This window comes from Elephas maximus, chromosome 2, assembly GCF_024166365.1.
Source record: "Elephas maximus indicus isolate mEleMax1 chromosome 2, mEleMax1 primary haplotype, whole genome shotgun sequence".
NCBI classification, from domain to species: Eukaryota; Metazoa; Chordata; class Mammalia; order Proboscidea; family Elephantidae; genus Elephas; species Elephas maximus.
In genome coordinates, this window is record NC_064820.1 from 104,354,803 (window position 1) to 104,369,954 (window position 15,152).

Here is a 15,152-nt window from a genome sequence, read left to right on the forward strand (position 1 = left end):
TTATGCTCACATGAAGAATAGCCTGGCTTTGGAGTAGCACTGGCCATTGTGTGACTCTGTTTCCATTAAAATCTTCTCAACCTCTTCCCATAAATTCCCACAGCATTTATCCACCAATTTTTTATTTTGTAGACAGGAAGTGACTCTAGGCCAAGATGTATTATTTATTCAGCATGGATCCCAAACAGCTAACTCTTTAAAGGTCCATGTCATGATACCATGTTGAACCTTTTGAAATAAAAGGGGTTAAGAGTAGCCTTTGAGGGATCAAATTCCAATCTTAAATGATGCAGGGCTGTTTTAAAATGTTATCTTGGTACAAGTTTTCAATGGGATGAAGGTATGCCCTTCTTCTTCTTCTATAGCAGCTGGAAAGTGCCTTCCCTCCTTCACTGCCCGGCCTCATGCTGCAGCTGCACCTGCTCTTTCATACTTTCAGAACTCAAGACTGAGTCACATGGAATTAAAAATCCCTTTCAGCACTCGTCAGCAGTCAAATCATATCAACAACTATTAAATTGGTCAAGTTGATTAATCATCATCACGATAGTAAAAATCAGACCTTCTGCAAGAGCTGTAACAAAGCCAGCTGTTGGGCCCGGCCCTCACACTTTTTCTGCGCCAAAGTTGTCTCTTCCATCTTCTGCCCTGAAAATGTAGCATCTCAACTCAATATTTGATTCAAACCTGCCTCCTGGAGGACATTTTCTGGGCAGTGAGCAGCATGATACAGTGATAGAAAAGCAGGTTTATCCTACTAACTTATTTGACCCTGAGCAAATGATTTAACTTCTCTGGGCCTCAGTTTCCTCGCTTGTAAAATGCAGATCATCCCTACACTGCAGAGTGTGGTATGAGGATGAAATTAGGTAATGTGGGCAAAGTGTAGAACCCAAACCCTGGGCCTGGATAACAGACTCAGCCGCCTCCATTTATCCACAGATATTTGGCACTTATTCATCCCTCTGCCTTATTTACTGTCCTAGATACTGATGATAAAGCAGTGAGTCAGGAACACTCCCTGCCCTCGTGGAGCTGACAGTCTACCTGGGGACATTAGCAATAAATTGATTATATATACTCCTGGGAAGACAATAAATGTGGGGTATGGTCATAACAGAAGTCCCTGCGTGGTGCAAACAGTGAAAACGCTCAGCTACTAATCAGAAGGTTGGCAGTCTGAACCCACCCAGAGGCACCTCAGAAGAAAGGCGTGGCAATCTACTTCCAAACTATCACAGCCACTGAAAACCCTCTGGAACAGAGTTCTACTCTGAGAGACATGGGGTTGCTATGAGTTGAATCGACTTGATTGCAACTGGTTTTTCTTCCTGGTATGATAGTAATTGGGGAGGGGCGGGGAGGAAAGGGGTGGGTTTGAGCTGGGACCTCAAGAATAAAATGAGCTTTCCTAGTAAAAAGTTGGGAGAAGAGCAAGCCAGGAAGAGGGAAGAAAAAATGCAGAGGAGAGACAAGAAAGGTGCTCGGTGGTCCAGGATCAGAAGGAGGTCAGAGTGGCTAAAGTGTTGTGAGAGAGTGAATGTAGGAGAGCTTGTGAGAAGTGGCTGAGAGCTGGGCAGGAGCCAGGTCATGGCAGTTTTGCACATGAGAGAAGGGATGGGTTTGGAATTTATTCTAAGAGCAATATGGTTTCAAAAAGGTGTCAGTCACAGACTGTTCTGCATTTTTAAATTGGAGATTGGTTTGGTATAAGCAAAGTGGCAGGAGGGTGGCCAGTTAGGAGGCTATCGCAGCAGGCCAATTAAGAGAAGGGAAAGGCCTTGACTGGGGTAAGAGCAGAACAGAGAAGTGGATGGATAAGGTGTATATGATGGAGGCAGAGCCAAAAGGATACAGAGATGAGCTGGATTTGAGGCGAAGGACTCGGGGTGACTCCCACATTTTCAGTGTCAGCAGATGCCCTCCATTATTACAATATCTCAGGCTGTTTGATTTCTACTCCCATCTCAGGCTCTCGTTTCCTCTCCCAGAACATTCTTCCCCTAGATAGCTGCACTTCTTTGATCTCTGCTCACATATCTCTTGATCATTCTAGAGAGCAAAACTCAATCCCCTACCGCACACACTCTCCTGACTGTGTCTCACTCCAGAGCATGTAACTGCCTGACAACGAGATTGATTTATTTGTCTGTAATTAACTGCTTCCCCTGGTAAAATTTAAGCTCTACTAAAGTAGGGGCTTTGTTCTGTTCATCATTGTAGCCCTAAAACCTAAAACCATTCCTGGCATATAAGAAGAATATAGTAAATAAGTCCTGAACGAATTAACTAATGAGAAAATATACCAACAAACAAATGAAGGAATGAAATGTTTTGTTGCCGCAGATCTGGTCCCAAAGCCTACAGGCAGCTCTTCAGTCACCACACTGAACACCTTTGCTCGACACCTAACGAGTTTGAGCTTGAATTATTATGTGCAAGTTAATTTTACAAGCCTGGGGGAGGTTTCAGAAATCTGGAGACAAGCTAAGGAATGTGACAACCTTTCATTCCTTTGCATTTTCATAGCTCTCGCCCTACATCAAGTTAGGTCCACTGTGTAACCAGACTACCCAATGGAGCTAGTCCTAAAAATTTAATATTAGGCTCTCAGATTTTATTTAAACACATTTATTTAAACATTTAAAAACTATATAAAAATCTTCACACCACAAACCAAAAAAAACAACTTACCATAGAGTCAATTCTGACTCATAGCAACCACCATAGTACTATATAGTAAACATCATTATAGAAGAGACACCACAAAACAATGACCCACACACCAAATTCCTCAGTTTAGGGCTGGAAGAAATTCTGCCTTCTTGGACAACTTGTATGTTTCATGTTTTTTGTTGTGTTTTGTTGTTGTTGTTTTTTACCAGACAAGGAGGATAACTCATCCTATTTTCTCACTGATCCCTGATTGTTAGGGGAAAAAAGCTCTGTAGTAAATTTGGGTTAATTCAAAAAAAAAAAAAAAAAGTCTCTGGTACAGTTATATCCATTAGGAAGCTCTTTGTTCTTTAGGTTAACCTTTCTTTTATATATGGGTCTTACAGGTTGCCTGGAGTTCTGTCTGAAACTAGCTGGGATTTATAGTAAATAACAGGAAATCCATGAACTTGGATAAAGGAGCTCTAGAGGCCAGACCTGCCTCTTTCACAATAGCTGGGTGATCACTTCCATCGTTTATATCTCTAACTTTTGCTTTTAGCATCCTGAAATAGAGACTAAATCTCTAAAGTTGTTTTAAGTCCTGAAGTTTTACAATGACCGAGTTAAGACCTCTTGACATGCTCAGGAAAAGGCATGATTTTCACACGTTTATCTGCGTTTTTTTTTTAATCTGCAACTGATTTTTGATTATGCATAGCATCTAAAAATAACTTCTAAATGACCAAATGCATTTCTAACTTATCCCTTAGAATATTTTGTCTATCCCATGTTTACTGGCCAGTTGTCACTTAAGTTGAAAAAGAAAGATGTTTTTACCTCTTCAAGCCAGGTTCTTGTGGAGAATTGATTTGTTGTTCCCATTACCATGTTAGTTATGGAAGGTGAGCCAAGGTCAAACCTAGAAATGGAAATTAACAGAATGCATTGTGAAATATTCATTTAACATGTATTTTCAAGGGCCTCATATGTGTTACAGCATCTAACAACTGGGTAGGCATGAGAGGGAAATAAGACATGATCACTACCCTCCGGTGGGTTAAGATCTAGTTGTAAAAAAGTAAAACACACACAAACAGCTGAATAAAAGATCGTCTCTGTAGTGGGTTGAACGGTGGACCCCCAATAGCTATGCTGAAGTCTAATCCCCAGGACCTGTGAATGTGATCTTATTTGGGAAAGGGGGCTTTTTGGATGTAATTAAGTAAAGGATCTTGAGGTGATATCATCCTGGATTTAGGGTTGGCCCTAAATCCAATCACAGGTGTCCTTATCAAGACAGAAGAAAAGACACAGGGAACAAGAAGAGACAGAAGCAGGGATTGGAGCTATGTAGCTGCAAACCAAGGAAGGCCTGGAGCCACCAGAAGCTGGAAAAGGCAAGGAAGGATTCTCCCCTGGAGCCTTCAGAGGAGTGTGGCCCTGCCAATACCTTGATTTCAGACTTCTGGCCTCCAGAACTGTGAAATACGAATGTATATTGTTATAAGCCACCAAGTTTATGGTCATTTGTTATGGCAGCCACAGGAAACTAATGAAGTATCCATGAGAAAACTGTAGAGATGTAAGTTAGAAATAGTGTTATAAGAGTTAGAAAAAAGCAGACGCGGACAAGCAGAAGTGGTAACGAAAGACGTGGGCTGAACTACGTGGAGGAAAGCTGCAAACACGCCGATGGGCACAGGAAGAGAAGATTCCAGATGGAAAATATTCCTATCCAGATTCATTACTTAGCACTGAATTAGGGTTTCTCACTTCCTCAAGGTATTTCAAGTACTTCTATTTCCTATCTTTAATCATAAAATTTTTTTAGACTGTTACTGTTGATTTACAAATAACAAAGCTAAAACATACCAAAGTTAAGAAACTTATCCAGTTACAGAATAATTTTGATGTGACTTACTTTTGTACAAGTTCATTCCAATTTTTCTTCAGAAACTGCCAGGCCAATGGATATCCCACTGGATTTCTGCCAATAAGTCTAAGAATACCCGGAAACTCCTGAGTTTTTATTATATCTCCCTCAAAACTTTGATCTAATAACCTAGAATGATTAAAAGAAGAAATGTTAGCAATGAATATGTGATGAAAAGTTAAGAATAACTACAATAACTTGTGTGGCAGGGGGGAAACAGTCTGCTAATAATAAAGACCAAAAAGTAAACAGGTAACGAAAGCCCTGATAAACCCTCTATAGCTACATAATAATAACAATTAACATTTACTTGGTGTTCACAACACCCACTTTCATTAGTCTCTCATTTGCTCCAAAGAATAGCTAAGACGGATATCTGTAGTAAATATGTCTAAGTATGTTACAGCTTTAAAGATTCTCAAATATATACTCATTTACTTATTTTCCCTGGCACTCAAAAAAAAAAACTAGTTGCCATCTAATCAGCTCTGACTCATGGGGATCCCATGTGTTTCAGAGTAGAACTGGGATCCATGGGGTTTTCAGTGGCTATGATCTTTTAGAAGTAGGTAGGCGGGCTTTTCTTCCAAGGTGCCTCTAGGTGGATTCAAACCACCAACATTTTGGTTAGTAGCCAAACGCTTAACCATTTACACCTCAGAAACCCTGGTGGCATAGTGGTTAAGTGCTACAGCTGCTAACCAAGAGGTCGGCAGTTCAAATCCACCAGGTGCTCCTTGGAAACTCTATAGGGCAGCTCTACTCTGTCCTATAGGGTTGCTATGAGTCAGAATTGACTCGATGGCAGTGGGTTATCCCTAACACACAATCCTCCCTAATTATTTGCTGTACCCTTTAGATATGTGCCTACTTGCATAAATGTCCCCAGCAGAATAGACGGTCCTGGCCAAGAGAATAAAAATAGATGCCAGAATGATCTGATCTAATTCAATCTCCCTTGGCCACATTGAACATAAATGAATTACTCACCACTGAAGCTTTTCCTTATCTTGGCTCGTACAGAGGGCAAATTCAATTTGGTTTTTCTCAGTACTGGACAAAGAAGACTGATATTTACTATAAAGAAATTCCCAGCCTTCAGTGTTCTGGGCCCCCACAGCAAACACCGCCAAGGTCACGTCATTGGGTAAGCTGTGAAAAATAACATTCCCAGTGAGTCTGAGATGTAGTAAGTGTGTTTAGATGCAAAACGGTGACAGTGGTGAACTAATGATCACAGAAGCATACCTGCACATACAGAAAAAATTACTTCTTTCCTTCAGTTACATTTTATGAAAAGCAAGAGAAAATCTCTAAAGGTTTTAAGTAGCTTTCTCAAAAATGTAATGTGAAATGCCACATACCTACATATGCAAAGGACTTTAATGATGCTGGGTACTCTGTAGGTGATCACTTTTCAAGCCAAAAGAAAGAAACTCAAACTAGATTCAAGATTTAGTCTAAGCACACAAGTAAGAAATTCAACAGCATAAGATATAACTGACTTTCCTGGTGAACCTGGGAGAAAAGACCAGGATCTATCCTTTGGAGAAATAAAGGATCCACTAAGTTCTTTGTCCTCAGAGTTCTATCAATGACCAATCCTTGTATTTCCAATTCTGTGTATAAAAGAGGGTTCCTCTGGGAAAATGGCTTCCTCTCCCAGGATGAGGTCACTGAGTTGGGTTTAAAAACTAGAAGAACACACTCCTGGTAAGCATCTCTTTAAATGGAAGCACTTTGGTTGTTGGCATAAATGCTTCCTGGGTGGGATTTAAGCTCCAAATATAAAAGGGCTTAAGTGTAGCCAGAATAAGATTTCCAGATATGGTAATACCCTAGCTTGCTGGGACAGTGTCAGCAACTACTCTGCACCTCTGACAGGGATTTTGAGACCCACAAAAGCTACTTTTTTAAAAAAAGTCTATAACATATATATTACAACATTCATCAATTCAGCATTTTTCTTGTGTACCATTTAGTGACACCAATTACATTATGTTGTGCAACCATCACCTATAAAATGCCAAATTTTTCATCACCTTAAAGAGAAACTCAATGCTTCCTAAACAATGGCCCACAGAAGCTACTCTAAGATGTATTACCTCCAGCCCATTAATGAAACTGCTGTCAGTAAGTTGTGCACCTGTAAAAAGTTGAATCAGCAAACGCTGTGTGATACAATGGAATACTACGCATCGATAAAGAACAGTGACGAATCTGTGAAACATTTCATAACATGGAGGAACCTGGAAGGCATTATGCTGAGTGAAATTAGTCAGAGGCAAAAGGACAAATATTGTATAAGACCACTATTATAAGATCTTGAGAAATAGTATAAACTGAGAAGAACACATACTTTTGTGGTTACGAGGCGGGGAGGGAGGGAGAGGGGAGAGGGTTTTTTACTGATTAGTTAATAAATAAGAACTACTTTAGGTGAAGGGAAGGACAATACTCAATACACGGAAGGTCAGCTCAACTTGTCTGGACCAAAAGCAAAGAAGTTTCCGGGATAAACTGAATGCTTCAAAGGTCAGCAGAGCAAGGGTGGGGGTTTGAGGACTATGGCTTAAGGGGACTTCTAAGTCAATTGGCAAAATAATTCTATTATAAAAACGTTCTGCATCCCACTTTGAAATGTGGTGTCTGGGGTCTTAAATGCTAACGGGCGGCCATCTAAGATGCATCAATTGGTCTCAAGCCACCCGGATCAAAGGAGAATGAAGAACACCAAGGTCACACGATAACTATGAGCCCGAGACAGAAAGGGCCACATGAACCAGAGACTTACATCATCCTGAGACCAGAAGAACTAGATGGTGCCCGGCCACAAACGATGACTGCCCCGACAGAGAGCACAACAGAGAACCCCTGAGGGAGCAGGAGAATAGTGGGATGCAGACCCCAAATTCTCACAAAAAGACCAGACTTAATGGTCTGACTGAGACTAGAGGAATCCTGGCGGTCATGGTCCCCAAACCTTCTGTTGGCCCAGGACAGGAACCATTCCCGAAGACAACTCATCAGACATGGAAGGGACTGGACAATGGGTTGGAGGGAGATGCTGATGAAGAGTGAGCTACTTGTATCAGGTGGACACTTGAGACTGTGTTGGCATCGCCTGTCTGGAGGGGAGATAGGAGGGTAGAGAGGGTTAGAAACTGGCAAAATAGTCACGAAAGGAGAGACTGGATGGAGGGAGCGGGCTGAGTCATTAGGGGGAGAGTAAGTGGGAGTATGGAGTAAGGTGTATATAAGCTTATATGTGACAGACTGACTTGATTTGTAAACATTCACTTAAAGCACAATAAAAATTATTTAAAAGAAAGTTGTGTGATAGGTATATGCACAATGACAAAAAACAAAAAGAGTAGCTGCTGAGGCTGCTTACATACAACCAAACACCTTACGGGATTTGGTTCCTTGGTTTGGAGGTTTAGGGTCATGGTTTCACGGGACATTCTATCTAACTGGCCTAATAACATGTTCAGTACTTCTGTTATACCTAATTCGCTGCATAGTGCCTAGGGTCTTAAGAGCTCGCAAGTGGCCATCTGAGGTAAAACAGTTGGTCTCTATTTGCTTGGAGTAACAGAGGAAGAAGGAGAGTCAGGAACAGGAGAAGGATATGGAATGTGTGACTAATCATCTCCATGAACAACTGCCTCCTTTGCCATAAGACCAGAAGAATTGGATGATGCCCGACTACCATTACTGAACATTCTGATCAAAGATTCTATAGAAGAATCCTGATCAAAAGGGGGAAAATGCAGAACAGAATTTCAAATTCTCATGGAATCTAGGCTTTCTGGTGCCATGGAGGGAGGATAAACCCTTGAACCTATTGCTCTGAGGTAATCTTTAAACCTTAAACCAAAAATATCCTCTGAAGTCTCCTTAAAAACCAAACAGTAATTTAGCTTAACTAGTAAATAATGTCTGCCTTGAGCATTGTGCTGTTTTCAGATCTATCTATATGAGATCAAATTGACAACCACAACTCAAAAGACAAGAAACTTAAGGGGCAGTGAGTTTATGTTAATGAGGGAGGAACAATTCAGAAAAGGAGGGTGAGAATGGTTGCAAAACTTGAAGAATGTAATCAATGTCACTGAATGGTACATGTAGAAACTGTTGAATTGGTGTATGCCCTGCTGTGTATTTCTCAACCACAACAACAAAAAAGAAAAAAGATGCATTGCCTCTGTTCCTGTCTGGTATGGCCATCTTCATTCTGAGAAGGCTGTATATCTTTGCTATATATAATGGAAATTATTCTAATCCTCTTCTAGTCCCTGATATTTTAATGCAATTTATTTTCCAAAAAAGGGAAGCAGGGGAGATGTGTCTATATTTGTTTTCTCCTAACATTTAAGCACTGATGATGGGACGGAACAGAAAAGATATCTTTCACATTAACACGTTGGTAATTCAGTAAGGACAGACCTCAAATTCCCACTGGATTCCTTCCACTCTCTAAAATAGCCTTCTGCCCTCTCCACACATGGCTGGTACTTGCGCACACAAGCGAGGAGGAGGAGCTGACTCCGCAGCATTCGTTCAGAGACAGAGCCCTCGTCTGTCCACGTCTGCTTATCAATGAGGTCCCTCAGCAGCCTGATGAGGAAGGCCTGCGGGTGTTTGTTGTATGGGGAAAGAAACACGTGTCACTATTACTGTCCCAGGTAATCTCATGTTTATATAACTCATTGTGCCCTCAGGTGATGGTGGCTATTTTTTAAAGCTTAACCTCTCTTATTTTGAAAACAGTTCTGTTTATATTTAATTATAAAATGGGTCAAAAATAAGAAATAATGATGAATGACTTTAATATTTACATAACAAATCTTTTCTAAAGATTTCCTTATCTACTTAAAATCAAGATGAACTTCTACTTTTAAAACAAACTAAAAGAGACAGTTTCTATAACTAAATTTTGAAAGCAGATTATGCAACAGGGCTTCAAGACATTTTGCCAAAAAAACAATTTTGTAGCTCTTTCTCAAAGTACCTGAGTACTAGAAAAATCTTGCTGTTAACCATCTTAAGACAGCAGTAGAATGAAATAAAGATTTTGAACAAGGAGGATCATAATGAATCCAAGAAAATTAAGTATAGAATCTAACAGTGCTGTGCCTATTTTTAATGCCAAAATACACCCAAAATTTTTGCTAATCAATTCAAATACTGAATTTTCATTTGATTTTCTTTAATATAAAGAAATATGTATATAATTGGTGTATGTTCTGCTTTTTTTCACACACACACAAAAACAAACCACAGTTATATAACCATTCGATTAATTTCAGGCTCTTACCTTGAACTGAGTTTCTACTTCATTCATATCTCTTTTCTCCATTAACTTATACATAGGAATTAGCTCATTCAAACCTTGGAACACGGGCATAATTTCTGTTTCATGTTTCAAGTACAGGGTTAAATCCAAGGCTTTTTCAATGGGTAGCTTTCCAATGCTGACCAAGAGACACCATGATGAGCAATTTAAAAGAAAATCCAGAAAATCAACTTTTTGTTTCAAAAGATATTTTAACAATCATCCAGCAAAATATTCAATCAGCTATCAATGCCCCTCATAAGTAATGATTTTTATATTGATAGTTTTTCTGTTACATATAACACAACACCGAACATGTTTACACTGTGGAGGAAGTTTTCCAAGTATTAATAGAACCAAAGCTAACTTGTGGTTAAAGCCAAACGCAAGTATGTCACCGCCTGTCCCTCCGTAAAACATTGGATCACGTGTGCAACTTCCAGAGTACGAAGGGAATTTCGATTGACGATCCTTCAGGAAGCCTGGCTAGGGAGACTGCCATTCCGTGAAATGGATGAGTCCCCAGTGTAGACACATCCTCTTCTCGCATTTCCAGAAGAAACTGAATATAGATATGAACCCTTCACTATAGAGAGTTGGTGTGAAAGCCTCCGTGGTATGGTAGGCTTACATAAGTAAACACAAAACCCTGTAAGAGTTAAGCAGAAATATGCTATGGAGGGAAGCATTTTTAGGCAGGAAGAAGCAGCTAGATAAGCAACCCTTTTGCATTTTGTCACCCTGGGAGGCCCAATATGGTGGTAAGATACAAGGCCAGAAGAAAGAACTCAACATTCGCGCATAGGGATATTGGGTGTGAGAAGAACATCGTAGAGCTACCCTTTCCACCTGGCTGGCTCCCTCTTAGGACTTCAGTGTTGCCTAAATATTGAAGAAGTCTAAGTTTTAGACTTGGGGACCATTTCTTTAAGAACCATTGTCATGGGGCAAAAAAAAAAAAAAACTGAATAATGTTTCTTTAACCTCAAGTACTCGAAGGTCATTTGAGTCAAAATTTATAAGCTGCTGTCCATAATGGTGCTATAAAGTTCAGGTATACAGGTCAGGGGAAAAAAAAATGTATATATGTATATATATATATATATCTCCTTTAATCCAAAAGATATAATGCAAACATCTTGGGCCTGGACCACTCACTCCCTGAAGTCTTCAAGACTGTTAAAGGTCCAGGCAGGGGAAAAACCTGATCTATGCTAACAGCGCCAGAAAAAGCATGCAGGACTAGGGTCAGCAGACAAGAAGGAGCCAAGGGGCTTCACAAGATGTTGGTGCAGTGGATTAATTACTTCTGTGTGTGGCCTTTCTAGCCATGGTCTTGTAACTCCCACCCAGGTGATTGCGTGATAGGGTAATGATTGTGGCCTACCAAAGGGATTGGTCAGTTTTATCTTAAAAGAGAGCCAATTCCAGAGCAAGGAGAGGAGACCACCACCACCACCAAGGAAGGCGAGACCCAGCAGCAGGAGATGACATGGTAGGCTTCCCGGCCCACTGAGAGACAAAGCTCAGTGCCTTTGGGCAGACACTGAGAGCCAGGGAGAGGCATACCTGTGAGCACACCTGGGGAGACACTATCCTGATGGAAGAATTAATATCCTGAGTGTTCTTGAGCCTGAACTGTAACTGTTACTTCCCTAAGAAACCCCATAATTGTTAGTATGGTCTGTGAGTTGTGTGGCCATTGCAATGAATTATCGAACCCAGTAGAGAGTGTTGTGGGAGGGACGGATGGTGTCAGAGTTGGTAAAGATGGCAGAGACAGGAGGCTTGTCTGGCCTCCACCTCATGGGAATCAGCCTTGGGGTGTTGGGCGTTGATCCTGGTTCTCCTTCCCCCTTGTCGGGTTGAAGGAGGTTAGACACTGCCCCCAAGCTGTTTTTGCTGTTGGTCTCCTGGTTTTCTACACTTTTGCCTCAGTCCAATCTAAGTTGTTTAATGATAAAGATTAAAATACACATTCTTTCCTTCAAGTTACTTACCAGTCACAGACACAAGGTTTATCATTTGGCTAAAAGCTAACGGGTTATTAGAAGCACTTGGTGGCTAACACCCTTCAACTTCTTATTAGCAATCAATCATTTTCATCTATGGATATCAAAAATGTGAATAATAACAGCTGCTTTTAGAAATATACCAAGACTCTGTGCAGCTTGTGTTACCTGACAAGCTGAAATGCGTTGTTAATGAGACTGGCCCGATCATTACTGCTGATGGTTGTGTGTCTTCGTTTTAAGAGGCCAGTCAAAGAATCCCATCCATCATCCTCATAATGCACAATGTAATAGCCATTCATTCCCACGTTAAATTTGATCCATTCCACCTCTTCTGGGAGGATGAGCACATCTATAGCAAATAAAATAAATCATAGCTCCATTTTCTCTCTTGGCTGATAAAAGCTTTTCTGGTGCAGGGCCTGAACAAGGAAACTACAGAAGAGTTTAACATTGAACAATTTGAAATTATCCATTATTTCTTCCAGAAACCAGGAAACAGCAACCCAATACACAAAAGCCAGCACAGGCTTCAGACACCAATTTTGTGAGATTTATAGATCTATGAAAAGAATGCAGCCATGTCTCAGGCCATACATAGAACAGAAGCCAGCTATTTGAAGAAGTCATGGGGAATTTCACTAGAAATCCCTCCTTTTCACCATTACTTAACTTGACTGTTTAATTTTTATCTGGCAAGATACTGACCTTTTTTCACAGGCAGACAGTATTTTAAACCCCACTTTTTTCACTAGAAATTTAAAGCCAAAGATTACCTTGAGATAAAGATTAGCCTTATCCCTGTTGATTTGACCACGATAAATAGTAAAAGAAACAAAGTATTTAAATCCTACCCATTTCCCCAGTTCCTTCTTGAATTAGACTACTTATTTCCACAATAAATTACCTGTTTTTGTCTTGAGCAAAAATCTGTGAACCGAGTCTGATTTGCTGGTAATGAAGGTCAGTGGAACATGCCACAGGTATCTAAAAAAAAAGGAGGGATGGACTGTTCATTTGTTGATTCAGTTCAGGAAGTGGTAATTAAATCACCTATTATGTGACAGGTGTGGGCTAATTTAGGACCAGATGGTACCAAAACTGCTATAGCCAAGAGCTCAAAATACTACCAGTCTGTTTTGCAGCTTTTTAGGGGGTGCCAGCTCAGGCACTGTTCATCCTCTTGAACTCCTTGAGTAACTGCAGGAACCTGGGCTCAAGTGAGCCCTAAAAACCTATTCAGTGATTGGCCAGTTGGGGTTCAGAGGGCCTAAATTAAAAACTGTGATGGCCAGCTATTGTACAAATGGATATCATGTACCTCCTGAAACCATATACTGAGGAGGACACCACATCGCTTCTGTGGCATTGTTGCCAATGATGCATAACCTGAATCTGATCAGGAAGAAACATCTGAAAACCCAAGAAGGAGATTCTATAAAATAACTTTACCCTTAAAAATGTCAAGGTCAAGAAACACAAAGACTGAGAAACTGTTTCAGAAAAAAGGGAGACATGATAGCTAAATACAGTATGTGATTCTATATTGAGTCCTGGATCCGATTTTGTTTCTTTTACTATAAAGACACTATTAGGAGAATTGGAAAAAACTGAATAATGGTTACAGATTAGATAATAGTATCACATAAAGTTAATTTCCTAATTTTTGATATAATTGTACTGTGGTTATATATATGAATGTTGATTTTTAGGAAATATCATACTGAAAAATTTAGGGATATAAAGGGGTATCATGTCTCCAATTTACTCGGAAACAGTCCAGAAAAAAAAAAAAAAAAAGCACTATATATCTATACAGAGAGAAAAAGAATGATAAAACAGATGTGGTGAACAGTTAACATATATCCACGTAAGGAATATATGGGAATTCTTTATACTATTCTTGCTACTTCTCCATAAGCCTGAAATCGGTTCCAGATAAAAAGCTTAAAAATATATATATATATTGTCCATTCAGGGTCAATCAAATTGCAACATCTTGTATCCTTCTGCATGCAATGTTAAGCTGACGAAAGCCAAAGAAGAGAACTGGTCTCTTGTAATTCCTAGATCATCTAAACTTTTATGTCCTTAGCTCCAAATGAAATGCCAATCACTATGGCAATTTAGTGACAAATTCTCAGATTGAAGCCAATTTCAAGCCAGTAACCTAGAAATGGAGCCCTGGTGGTGCAGTGGTTAAGAGCTTGGCTGTTAACCAAAAAGCCATCTGAATCTACCCTATGGGTCAGTTCTACTCTGTCCTATAGTGTCACTTTGAGTCAGAATTGACTCGACAGCAACGGGATCAGTTTTGGGTTTTAATCTAGAAAGTACCACCTTATCAAACTACAAAACATGAGAATGTTTAAATAATTATACATCATTTTTACCGAAATTAACCAAGGTTTAAATCCACCTTAAATCTTTTGGGAAGATGGTGGGGCGTAAGTCAACTTTAGGGGAAAGGTAGATTCAACTGAAATATAGTAGTGATCAAGGTAAGGACATTATTTCAAAAATAATGTTTCATCCTACAACACAGATGTTACTGAGGCAACAAAATGAGTTTTACTGTCAACATTACCCAGTTTCTGGGGCATCGTCAGGTCGCTTCATATAGTGCTCTTGCTTCATGTGTACGTTCCTTCCTCGCACTGTGATGGTTATCAGGGGAAAGCCCTTCTGCAGCGTCCAGGTGTTCATCATGGTTTTCACATCAAGGCCTTCCTGACGCCAGTGCTGGTTTGTACACAAAAAGGCAGATGCATCACCTGCTTAGACCCAACGTGAGAAAAGAGAGAACTCCAGCTTGTGCCCAAGGGCCTCTACCAGATGACAGCCTCCTCTGTGAGGTTCTTCCTGATCCCTTCCTCTGTTAAACCGCTGCCCCTTTCCTGGCCCTGCTCCCTTCCCACTGCCCCAGGCACAGCACCTCCATGGAGCACTAACTGTCCTCTTTACTTTTCGTTTTCCTCTACAAAACATGTATGTCTGAAGAGCAGGTAATGTATCACGTTCTGCTGGGCACGACCTGGGCTAGCATAGCATCAGGAACAAGGCAGTCACATGAGTGAGTGAATGAATGAATGAATGAATGAATGGAGAGAAAATGGCCAAAGTTTCAACACCTACATAACTATGTTTTCTCTCAACAAGCAAGGTGGAAAAAAAATTTGGTTAAGAATCTGTGCTTCCAGAGTGCTAAGAC

General features: G+C 40.3%; 1 protein-coding gene across 2 annotated transcripts in view; it reads right to left on the reverse strand.

Moving 5' to 3' along the window:
• ERAP1 (endoplasmic reticulum aminopeptidase 1) overlaps positions 1-15,152 on the reverse strand; it is a 37,221-nt gene that overhangs the window by 2,432 nt on the left and 19,637 nt on the right. For both annotated transcript variants that reach the window (XM_049869373.1, XM_049869363.1), the window contains 8 exons: positions 14,529-14,683; positions 12,849-12,928; positions 12,110-12,293; positions 9,912-10,068; positions 9,041-9,225; positions 5,582-5,743; positions 4,580-4,720; positions 3,496-3,577 (listed from right to left, as the gene is read on the reverse strand). In XM_049869373.1, coding sequence (XP_049725330.1) covers positions 3,496-3,577; positions 4,580-4,720; positions 5,582-5,743; positions 9,041-9,225; positions 9,912-10,068; positions 12,110-12,293; positions 12,849-12,928; positions 14,529-14,683 — 1,146 coding nt within the window. The remainder of the gene's footprint in view (positions 1-3,495; positions 3,578-4,579; positions 4,721-5,581; positions 5,744-9,040; positions 9,226-9,911; positions 10,069-12,109; positions 12,294-12,848; positions 12,929-14,528; positions 14,684-15,152) is intronic.